This window comes from Anopheles aquasalis, chromosome 2 (genome assembly GCF_943734665.1).
Source record: "Anopheles aquasalis chromosome 2, idAnoAquaMG_Q_19, whole genome shotgun sequence".
Classification (NCBI taxonomy): Eukaryota; Metazoa; Arthropoda; class Insecta; order Diptera; family Culicidae; genus Anopheles; species Anopheles aquasalis.
This window is the reverse complement of record NC_064877.1, coordinates 13,527,490-13,539,937: the sequence shown is the minus strand read 5'-3', so window position 1 is coordinate 13,539,937 and position 12,448 is coordinate 13,527,490. Positions and strand designations below refer to the sequence as shown.

Genomic DNA, 12,448 nt, shown 5'->3' with positions numbered 1-12,448 from the left:
GATGTCCGGGTTGAATTTCCACTTCCAATTTGACTAATTGTCCCGCGATGTGCGATGCTGTGTTTTCCTATGCTAATTGTACTTCCGCGGCCCGGCTTCTGGCGTTGAAGTCGGGGACTTACGTACGGATTAGCACACAGACCATTCGCGGTATGGCACCGCCATCAAAGACACGTGCATCACACACAGGCACTTCATTCACTCGATTGTAGGCCACCGCGGGCACGGTCGCGCAAAAAAGGGAACGCCATGCGATGTGCGATTCAATGTGCGAGATGAACGAAATGGGCACCAAGAAATCATTCGGCACTGACGTCATGGAGAAGATGAAACAAAAAGCACAAAATTCACAGCGTGGGCCCCGTTTGCTTGGCTGTGGGATGCACAGCCAGCGAAGATGACACGCTTTCCTGGCACAAACACCACCACACCACCTTCGCACTGGCGCGTCATAAATCGTGGCGTCCTCTACCAGACCGGTCCATACCCGGAGGAGTAGCGGCCGGAAACTGGTTCCAATTTGTGTGGACCTGCCCTTGCGTTCTTATCACTTCATCCCGAAAGGAGTTGAAAGGATCCAACGATGTTTATTGATTGTCGAGAGAGTCGAGAGAAGAATTAATGCTATTGTGTCGTCGCGAGGACACAATACCTTGCCATTGAATGTTTAGCGGTGGTCCACAAATTGGACATCAGGTCTGGACCGAAGTACAAAAGTTTTGCTGAATTTCACAGCTGGAGAAGAGCGCCCCTCAAAGACTTATCATAAAAGAAGGTAGCTAATGAAATGACACGGACAAGGATCCACTTTGCTATCAATAAAGAAACCAGGGGCTTTCCCTTCTGTCCACGTCAAGACACGCTTGACGCTGACCGTAAATTATGGCCCCATCAACGTGACACACACGCGTAAAGAACGTTCTTCTCACAGGGCTTTTGTTGGATCGACGCAAACGACGTGGACCTTGAACTACAATGGCAGATCCTGGACAAATGGCCAACTTCTGAACAAGGTGCGGAAGAAAGGTTCACTGTCCACTCTTTTTTGACTCACTAAAACCCCTTGGTCGGTCTCAGATAATAAAACCAAGAATCGTCTTTTCCTCGACGAGCGTCAGGGAGACGGAATGTGAAAGTTCCGGCAGCCAGACGTTCGGTGTTTGGTGTGGCGAACGCGCACGCTGTTTGTTCTATTGTTTTGTGGCACGCGCATCTCTCGCCACGCTGGGAATAGGAACGTGAGCAAATGCAACAGCTTAACTGGGGCACTACTGCTGCTGCTGCTGCTGCTGCTGCTGCTGCTGGTGCTACTGCTACTGACCATCCATAATATCTACATCCATCGCCCATAACCTGGCCGAACACATGGCTGGCTGCACTTTTTGGGTTACGTCCCGGAGAAGAAGAAGTAGTAGAAGGGAAAAGGTTATAACCAAGAAACGCACAACGATGTGCTGCAAAACAATGTGCCAGCAGTATCACCGAGGTCTGTATGAGGTTTTAGTGGACAGAAGCTACTGAACATGACGCTGTTAGTTGGTAGGCACGCAGGTCATGCTGGTTCTTCATGCAGGTGCGTCGACATAAAACGAAAAGTGTGTTGCATTCATCCACTGCCGTGGAGAACAACCGACAACCGACCGCTTCATCAGAATTTCTAATGAAAGTACCTCGGGTAACACAGCGGCACCAAGAGCCGAACTCCCGTGGAAATGATGATCGTAAATTAAGAAAAAAAAAGTGTCAGAGAGTCATCGCGAGAAATAAGCAATGGAGATAGAGAGAGAGAGAGAGAGAGAGAAAATCTAGAAACTAGTGGAGGCGCACACTCCCGCCGTCTTCCCAAGAGACCTACTGACCAAGATTCACAGTTGACGGCGCAGATGTTGTCGGTGACGTCGCTGGTGACGCGGTGGTGGCGGATGTTGACGGTGGAGGTGACACCACCGTGGGCGATGCTACCGGTGCCACCTCCTCCGGTGGTGGCGGTGAGTTGGACGAAGAACCGGGCCCCGAACCGGGCGGTGAGCTCGACGGCAGCGAGTTCGACGATGACGAGAACGATGAGGAAGCGGATGAAATCGATGACATCGGTGAGGGACCCACCACCTCACCCATGGGATTATTGCGCGATAGCGAAGGCTGTGAGGCCTGCGGAGACAACTGAGTCAGCAGTGGACTGGCCCGGTATGCCGTGATGGCCGCGGTAGTGCTGCTGTTGCTGCTGCTCGTCACCAGACAAGAGGTAGACTTGGCCCATCCGGGCACGGCTGCTGGCGGGGTACCGAGCAGGGCACGGTGTTGCTGGTGGAACAGACCGTTCTGGTAGAGTTGCTGCTGTTCACGTTCCCGTTGCTCGATCCGACTCAGCACACCGGGCTGGTGGAGTCCGGGTGGAACACCGCCACCATTACCGGTGGTACTACTACTGCTGCCCGCACCTGCCGTGCCGTTGATCAGCGAAGGCGAAGTCAGCACCGAGGTCGAGAGCGAAGGGCGTAACCGATTGTACAGATACTGCTGGTAGTGGCTCTGGTAAGGTGGTGACGGTAACGGTGAGCCACCACCGCCCCCATTCTCCCGATAGTACTGCTGATGTAGCATCGTCGACGTCTTTGGTTTTTTGCTATTGTACACGATGAACTTGTGGTTCAGCATGCTCTTGCCATGACTGCCGGCAAGCGGCAAGTTCTGCGAGCGGTGCGTGTTGAGAAAGGAAATCGTGAACTTGTCCCGCTTCCGGTTGGAGTCAGCACCGGAAGCGTCGTCACTTTCACCACTGCCACTAGTGGCCGCCACCATCGTGGGACTTTCCTCGAGACCGGGCCCTTCGGCACTTCCGCCGTTCTTGTGCAGCTCGGTCTCACCGATGAATCCGGGGCCCTCGTCCGACTGGTAGCGACGATGAAAGTGATTAAAGTTCCGGTAACCCTTATGATTGTTGTTCGTATCACCGGCCATGGGTTCCGGTGTAGAACGTGGTGTCACCGCCAGGGTTCCACTACCACGACGACCAACAGCGGCACCACCACTACCACTGTCTACCACATCGTGCGAACCACCATTCTGATGCCGTCCATTTCGGGCACCATTCGGAAGTGCTGCATCTCCGATCGCTGTACTCCCCGGGACGCCATTGCCATTTGCTGCTTGCAGTCTACCTCTTGCACCGGCGGTTCCACCCGGTCCACTGCTACCGTTCGACTGGATGAACACACCATCGCCCGTAATTTTTATCGTCGTTACCATTATTATCCTCCGAGCACCAGGCAGGGCGACCGTTCCGTACGACAAAACCCGTCAACTTCTGTACCGAGATTAATCAAACATCTGCGCAATCCTTCGCATACAGAATAAACATGACAGCAATCGCACACCAACACGCACACAAACACACGTTAAGCGGTGTCAATGGAGCGGATGCAAGAGCTAATAAAGCGGATGGATGTCATGATGAACTGCTAATGATGACACCACCCCCACCGGCACCCCAACCCCTGTGGGGTATGCACTTGCAGAAGAAGCTAATGACAGTCGGTCGGGCTCCCGTTTATCGATTAGTTGACACTTTGTGACACTCGAGTGTGATGCTAATGATTAGTATTATCCTTCATCCGGTGCTCCAAGAACATGAAACGGGTTCTTGGAACTTCTCTTTCTCTCTCTCTCTCTCTTGGCATCCACTGACACTGACTCTCGCTCGCCTCGCTTCCAAGAGATATGCACCCTCTAATGACACCTTTCTCGGCTCATTATTAGCACACAGGTTGGTACACATACGCCAGGCACACGACACTTTGCTGCTGCTCTCTTGGAGGTCACCCCTTTGGACCCACCACACAGGCCACCACACACCACCCAGCCACTTGCTTGCCCTTAACCTTGCCAATTGTGCCTTGCGCACGACGACAATGGCAAAGTGTCAAAGTGGCGCTTGTCCGGTGGCGCTGCTTGTCGTACGCGTCGGCATCGTCGAAGGCAACACTAAGCAGTATCCAGCTAGCGCTCGAGAGCCTTGGTTGTCGAAGTTGTCGTCGCTCATTACACCACTATCCTACAAACACACATGCGCACACACAGAGAAACACACTCTAGTCACTCGTATTATTGTTGTTAAACACCTTGTTTAGCGCGCGCGCGCGTGCGGCTCCTACTGGCGGGGGTACGAATCGAGATGAGAATGGTTTCAGATTAGTCCCCACGGGGGGGTGGGCGCCATGCAACGCGACTCCGACACCGAGCAGCGAAACAGAGAGAGAGAGAGCATTCAAGTTAAGGAACAAGACAGCGCAAAACATGCTAGCAGGAGGGCAGGAGGAGGAAAGCGTAATAAAATGAGCAACGGACGGATGGCGAGCGGCGTGACACTAAAACATACAATTTATGGAGGAAACCATCGTCGTCGTCGTCTTCGTCGTCAAGAGAGTGAAGGTTCTGGTGACAGCATATATGAGTGAGCATGCCAGTGAGTGTGTCTAGATGATGTTAACAGCAATTAGTGAAGCGACAAAAGGCTGGACAAGAGGTCACAACCTGGAAGATATTAACCGGACTTTACCGCAAAAACCGTGACTCATTGGCAAGAGGAAGAGAAGAAACACCTTGCAAACAGCACCAAAAGGACAGTTTTTTAAAGGAATTCCGCGAACCGCACTTTATTTTCGCCAACATTTTGCGTCAGATTCGTCAGGCAGTGACTCTGACTCAGGGAATATGCGGCCGGTCTATCGGGCTGGGAAATCTACGATGCCAAACAAAGCCATGTGTCGCCGGCACCTTGAGCTTTAGTCCCATGGCCGATGACGGGAGCGACCCATGACGGGAGTATGACTCAGCAGCGACACTCCGGTGGCCGCGTGCGATTTCAAATTACAGATGTGGATGAAAACCTATGTGCGGGCTCACGTGCGCCGACGGTGAACTATTAGCTGTCGGCAGTCGGACCCTTAAAAGGCATTAAACGAAGTGCCGAGAGATGATCTCCCGTTCGCCCGTGTAGCTCCATATGGGTTGGGACCAACCATTAAATCCCACGCGGAATTTAAATTAATCAAACGTTGATGATCCTTCGCCCGCCGTTTCTTACAGTTAGCGGTGGAGAGTATAGGGCGTCCGCAGTGGCTCTAATCCATCATCGAAGAAGAGAAGTATCATATCGATCGACAGAAGCGAACTGTTACGGAAGAAATCAATTCCAGACCCTCGGACGAGTGCGAGCGCCAGCTTTATGACGTAAAACTTCCGATCGTTTGAAGTCCATAAATCAGGGAGCGTGGTTCTGACACCGTCCGGACCCAATCATCACCATCAATTCTCGTGCCGGCCGGAGGGACGTTTCCGTCATTCCGATTTTATGTCCCATAAAGACAGTGCGCACAGAGTAGTTGCGGCGTAATTTTCTCCCAGATGCCTCAAACGGGTCTCAGACATTCTTAGTCATCGGGTTTGGTTTACGAGGAATTCTCCCCGGTTCCAACGACGCATCGTGTGGCTATTTGCGTAAACACTTCACAGAGAACCGTGGACCCGACTGTTAGTGTATGTGTCTTAACCCTCTGACTCTGACTCCATCAAACCGTAACCGTAGGGAGGACTCAGGGAGGAACGAGCTCATCTTTCACAGTTGGCTGCCTCACTCGAGCGGAAAATTAATGACGCGACGACTCTACAACTGCTGCGACTTCTACACCACACTAGACACGCGCTGATCGTTGCTTCACGTCCACGCTTCTTCGTTCAGCCCCACTAACCTGGACTTGGAGTGGTGGTGGGTGGGAGTACTCGGATTGCAAAAAAAAGGCAACCGAAACCCAAAAAACAATAACAAATCGATAATAAGGCGATGGATGGATGTTGTCATCGGTCGACTGGGCTTGTGTTTTAGTCGAATGAAGAGAGAGAGAGCGTGCGGCACGTCCGATGGCTTGACGGATTTGGAGTTAAACGAGTTCCATTAACCGTCCGCCACGGTGACGCGCCCTCGCACGGCGATGAGCTAATCCCCCCCAACCTTCCTCGGTATATCACAACAGCTCAATCACACGAAGCGTTTAACCACATTTTGCTCATTTGTGATGAGCGAAAGAGACACACAATTACAGACACGTGTCCATCAGCACCACCACCACCAAGGTAACGAGCTGGAGGAGCGGATCCGTGTATTGCCGGGATTGGGAAATGGACGTTTGGCGGCGTCCGTTGCGCCTTACATCACCGAACGAAACTTACAAACGATGCGCGCCCGCTCGCGAGATGAACCGGCGGCCCGTGACGCATCTTGCGTGTGTTTTTAGGGAGCGAGATGTTGAAGCTTCCTTCGTTCAGTGTGGCCACCAAGTGACGGAACATTTAATTGGCTGCCATCGCTCCTCCATGGATTGGATTCACACGTGCTGCCGCACCCGTTTGTATTTGCCGAGAGTCGCCCAAAAAGGCCATAAAGCATCAGATCAGTCACATCTCTTCTTCAAAACAAAACGTTATCCACTCGGTTCCCATTGGTTTTTTTTCCACCGGGAGATGAGACCGGGCACAAAACGGGACCCAAAGAAGCTTGTAATAAAATTATAAAGCAATTCACTTGATTTCGCTTCAGATTTTGCTATGCCATAAAATGCAGGACCGAGGGACGGGGGCTATTGTCAACTCAGGTTCATCATCAGCCAGGGCTTCCAGCTTCTGAGAAACATTGGAACAGTTAGTTTTGCGCATCGGCAATCGGATGTTGCGGATTGGTTCTCGGAGCGGCGACTCCACTACACTCCGGAGCAATAAATTCTGTCCTCAAATATATCGCTTCGCCATCGCGCACTCTCCTCTCACTCCCGCCCAGTCATGCGAACATGTTCCATAATTTGGAACACACCGTTTGTAGAGCTAGAGGACCGCATCAGCCCACGGGACGGACGAGCCGAAAAGCGAACTTGTTCTGACCGATTTCGGGCATCGGGTAAGCTGCTCTCTGCGCCTGGCCACTCGGCTAAGCCAGTTGTTGGTGGAAGCGAAAACCTGTTGGACGAACCAAACCAGACGCGTACGCGTGCGTACATCGAGAAAGAGCACAGCAGAGCAGCACTAAGTCGGTAAAGGTCATCGCGTTTCCGGCCGCCGCCGCCGTGGTGTGTTCAATAATGAGAGCACACCCCCCAAGAACGTGCGGATCGAATCGAAGCGATGTTAATAGGCAACACTGTACGGCGGTATATTGATTATACGGATTATGGATACCATAATTTGGCGAGCGCTCCAAATTATGACGATCATCATCAGCGTCGTGGAGCGGAAATTGTAGCCCTGTGTCTTTGCGAATATGATGCGAATTATCGAAGAAGTTTCTTGGAATAAAGACGTATTGCTGCAGATGAATTCTTGTATTGGGTGACCCCGACCGTGGTCTACTGACAAGCGGCTGCTTCTTTGTGACAGCGGCCATCTGGTCGATAATGAAATACCCAGCAAGATATCCCCCAATGGCGGCCGATGTTTCCGCTGCGAAGAAAGAAAATACCTCACCACGTACTGCGCGCGCACAGTAGAACCAGGAAAAGCATCTCATACATCCATCATTTGACAAGTAAGCAATCACACAGAACACTGGGCACAGTGTGTTCCAAGAGGCGGACACCTGCCGGCCGTTTTGCAGCTGCAATCTGCAGTTCCTTCGTTCCTTCGATCTCTCGAACGCCGGGAGAACAACGGGGGCGACGCACCTATGAAGCCATTTCGTCACAACCGGCAACCAGGCAGAGGCAGAGGATAACGACAGCGTGACGAAAGGTTAATTAGTTTCGCACAGTTATCGCCGTATGCCAGCCACAACATCGCGCTTACTCTGTCGCGCATCAGACCATCAGCGGGCGCGTACGTAACCTCAAATCTTCCAACCATGGGACCGGCAAGAATCGAGCAACAGACAGGTGCATCATCATCATCATCATCATCATCACCGTCACCAGCAACGAACGTGTATCGTCCGCGGTCCGCGTGACAGCTTGTGATAGAGCCAGGCCGGTCGCCTCAATTTTGTGAAAATTGTCCGTTTGATTTCCCCCAAGCCAAGGAGAACAACCTTTCGTTACAGCGGCGAGGCCAAACTGAACGATTTTATTGATTGGTTCCGCCATTGGTGTCGCAGCGCAGCGCAGCGCATCGAGCGACCGACCGGCAGCAGCAGTAGTAGAACTCATTTCAGATCACACCAGGAGTCCGATCGATCGCGTATCTTTTCGTGGGGGAGAGACCAGAAACAGTAGTAGCAAACAGTAGCTACCGTTTGTTGGTAGAGATGCCAAGGCAAGAGAGAGACGCCAAGCCAACACCGAGAAGATTGAGACGTGACGGTTTGCTACGTGCCGGTGAAACGGCACCCGATCTCGGATAAGCCCCAGTGGGAAGAAGGAGGAAAAGTTCGCGTACCCTCTGCTAGCAACCCGCGTGTGCCAGTTGGGCATTCCTGTGCAATTACCAGTGCTGTTGCGTCGGTACGCCGCTGCTGCACAGACTCACAACACAACAGTAACAACCACAGAAACTCTCTCGGTACGCGATGCGAGTGAAAACGGGAACGATGAGCTTCATCTCGAGAGTCACTCCAAGTCGCTTTGGCCCCCGTGTGTGGTGAAGTTCAAAGCCCAAGAGCCCCGAACCGAAGAGTTCGAAGGTTTCCGTGCTTTCTTCTCCGCACCGCACCACGGGATTGACCCAATTTTGCGGCAGATTCGCGACCCAGGGAGGAGTCCGTAGGTCGGAACTCGGTGCTTTGGCGACAGTGAAATGTGGGGAACCTCCCCACCCCGGGTGGGTGAGGGATTTAAAGGCCCAATTACTACACGAAATGATAGTGATCTAGGTTAGGGTTTTGCTGTGCACTGGGAGGTACTTCCAGTGCATGACGAGGCGCGTTTTTTTTTATGTCAATACACAGCTGCTATTTGCGCTTAGTTTGGATACAATCATTTCGCTTTCTAGCCAGCTCCAGATCGGAGGGATTGAAAAGGTTCAAGAAGGGATAAGGTCCTAAAATAGATTAAGCAAATAATGCGCTGCTTGCACAATTCATACCCTCATCCTATTCATATTCCCGTTTTTAAGACATCGAAACTTGATGTTTACAATAACACATCTCCCACCGATGTCAGGCCGAACTCGATCGAGCGAATGTGTTTACCATTAATGTCGATTAGTGTTTACTCGATCCTCAATCCAAATTCCTACGTCAGATCTACGTATTACAGCCCCACCGGGTGGGAACAAAGACAAAAGTGCAAGAAATGCTCGCTCGCGATAAAAAAATGGCAATTCGCGTGCGACCTAACCTTCACAGCATCCACAGACTCCTCGGACGACGACGAGCTGGGGCCTTCCGCTGGCCGCTTAACTAGCTTAATTAATCGCGCCAACAATCTTCTGTACCACGGCTCGTTCGGCTCGCTCGATATTGGCCTTCAGCTGGCTCCGTTCCGGAACTAGAGCACCATCGTTGGTCCGTCCGCAGGGTTGCCCTTGCTCGAGCAGAAGATGGCAGAGTGCTAAAGGTGAAGAACGCACCGCAGCAGCAGCAGCAGCAGCAGCAGATGTTGGAGCGAGCAGAATCAAAACAACATCTCGAAATATTAGTGACCGGGCACCGGCGGTCACGGGCAGCCAGCCAGTGGTTCATAATTATGGACCACGAACACGAGCTCTTCTCGGCCAGTCCACTGGGAAGGGTAAACATAACCTCAAACTTTACTCCGCTCGACGAATCTGTTCGCAGAGAGCTGTTGCGGAACTTCATTTCCCTTCAAAAAAACACAATCCCTTCTCTCAAAGTGTGACTTTAAAGACTTCTCGCGCTGTTCACACCATGCTCCGTTCTTGCACGCTCAGAGTGGACACTCTACATTTAATTTCATTTCAGCGCTACCCCTTCAATGCCTCTCATTTCCGTCGCCGTTTCCGGAACGGTACGGACCGGATCTTGCGATCTGGACTGAGCGCTATGGGGTTGTGGTTGGTGGAAGCGCCTCAGATCCTCAGAAGACGACCACAAGACGCGCAAGTGGGAGGCAAAACCGTGCTATAGATTGGCGAAGGCCAACCTCCGTAATTGACGGTAATTCTCTAATTACTGTGTGCAATATCGGTGCGCCAGGGGGAAGGGGGGGGGGGGGGTTTTGGAATGAAAACAGATCACACCACGCTGATCTGAAGGTTCTGTTCGAGTGCCGAAAAGGTCACCGTTGTTAATACACCGTGGCGCGCGCATGGCCAGAAGCCGTGGTTTGTTTACTTCTGGTTCCGTATTGCCAAAAAATGGCAACGTAAAGAGAAGAAGACATACGCTCTTCGGAAAACAGTTTTTGATGGCTCGCTCAGCTCAGCAAGATGTTGGTTAAAACGTCAAAATGCGCTCAAGACTGACATCATATAAACAGATTTTGGATATCTTTTTTTTTCATAAACAGTGAACACCTCCCTATTGCCACAGCCTCTCGTGCTGACGGTAGACATTTTTGGTCCATATTGGATAACCAATGCTTGGAACCGAAACCGAAGAATCATATTTCATCCCCAGTAGCGAGCACACAAAAGCTGCGCTGCTGTTCAAATGACATTCTTACTAGAGAGCGATGATTCAGAAGAGTTCCCAGGTGGCTCTGGGGATAGAAAGAGAGGAGGGATGGAATAATCTTTTCTAGGAAAGATGTTGAACCCCGTGGAATGTGCCTATGAACTCTGTCAGAAAGGGTTCCTTCACTATGAGTCAACACTCAAGACGAAAGTATCACTGGGAATTCCAATGCCTTTACCGCTTACAGCCTAGTTGTGGAACTAACATTTCGCACGAGATAAGCAAGGCTTTAAATATAATTCTGTTATCTTCTCTTGGGTTTATCTATGTAACTACAAACTATTTTGCCTCTCTTTTATCAAAACAAGTGCACATACGGCAACAATAACGTATGATATCATCGTCAACCAAGGCAGTTCAAGCAAGTTGTTGAAGTTCTGCACAAAAAGACAGTTGGGCAGTTGTTCACAAACTTTGGCTGGACAGGCGCGGATCGTTACCGAATATCCCGCGAATCAAACAAGCGTCAAGGTTAATGCGTTAAAAAGCAGCTAAATCTAAAGCGCCTCTAGCGCCACGACAAGCAAACTGTGGCCACGGCGGGATTAAATTGCGTATTAGCTTTGCATCGTCATTAAGTAGCAGGCAGTAATGGCGGGGTGGCGCACTGCATGAAGAAATGGCAATGGGGTGGTGTAGGTGGCGGCGGGTTCACAAAACACTAAAGCGTTCGCTGCGCCCACTAACCTTCGTAGAACTTTGCGTAGGCACCACCACCCGACGCCGGTTGCCGTTGGCAAAAGCGTAAGAAGTACATCTTCTGAACTTGAGCTGCTGTCGCGGAGTGGAGGGCGATGCGGATTTCGGTCGCGATCTTCTTCCTCTTCTTCTTCTTGCGATCTCTTCTCCCGCTAAAGCCTCGTTATTTACTGATTGCCGCCGAACTCGTTCCGAAGATCCGAGAACTGAAACAAGTTGTGGGACGCGTGTTTGCTCCTTGGTGTATTTCGGGGGGGGGGGGGGGGGGGGGGGGGGGACAAGACACAGTGGTACAGAAGGAGTTTGTTTTGAATTCCCGTTTATGAATCCGGATCTCAGGGATTTTGTGCCTCTGCTAGCATGCTGTTTGGTCGCTTGGTTCGCTTGGTGTACTGCAACCCGTTGGTACGTCGGTCAGATGATCGACCACCAGAAGGGATTTGAAGGTGATTAGTCTCGTCTTGGTGATCGTTGCCTTCAGAGTCGCCTTGGGCGAATCTAAATTTAATTCTCGTTCCTCACTCACGACACCCCCATTCCTGCACTTCGGATCACTCCGGATCACCGAAAAGATCACGTCACACGATCGCTTGGTTTCACTTTCGTTACCAGTTAACACCTGGCGGCGTATAAAGCATCTCTCTAAGCGGGAACGCAAAACCCAATTTCACATCCTCTAATAAAACGATTCGTCACAGCACAGATCACACTCTAGCATTCCAACCAACCGGTAGAAAATCTGCTTCTGATCGCCACTCCAAGCACCGACAACTGTCGATCGTCGTTTCGTCAACACTTGAGGATGCACCGCATCGGCCACTGGGCACAACAACAACGACGACGACAACGAGCACACACTACCGTCCGGTGGTAGGCGTCCGGAGAAGAAGCACCTCCACCAACGACAACAGCATCATCTTGACGCGACGGGTGCCACTCAAAAACTGACCTCACCTGGTACAAACGGGCAGCATACCACTGTACCACAGCTCGTTCGTTCGTTCGTTCGCTCTCAGTTCGAACTCTCCTCTCCATTGCGTGATATCCATGATCGACAGCGTGGAGGCGCCCGCGGGTGGACATGCCAAGTGAGAGTGGAGAGCAGATCGAACCCCTTGAAAACAGCAGCTACAGCCA

The 12,448-nt window shown here is 51.5% G+C and overlaps 2 protein-coding genes across 6 annotated transcripts in view; one reads left to right on the top strand and one right to left on the bottom strand.

Moving 5' to 3' along the window:
• The window catches only part of LOC126571251 (uncharacterized), a 46,005-nt gene extending 33,767 nt beyond the window's left edge, over nucleotides 1–12,238 (bottom strand). For 2 of the 5 annotated variants that reach the window (XR_007607871.1, XM_050229609.1), the window contains exons 1-2: nucleotides 12,040–12,238; nucleotides 1,860–4,153 (exon numbers count right to left, since the gene is read on the bottom strand). Coding sequence is in view for 4 of the 5 variants with exons in the window: in XM_050229609.1 (XP_050085566.1) it covers nucleotides 1,860–3,249 (1,390 nt within the window). In the remaining variant the exon portion in view is untranslated. The other 3 variants (XM_050229611.1, XM_050229610.1, XM_050229612.1) reach the window with 3 other exon arrangements.
• The window catches only part of LOC126571248 (mucin-5AC), a 286,563-nt gene that overhangs the window by 196,444 nt on the left and 77,671 nt on the right, over nucleotides 1–12,448 (top strand). The window lies entirely within an intron of this gene.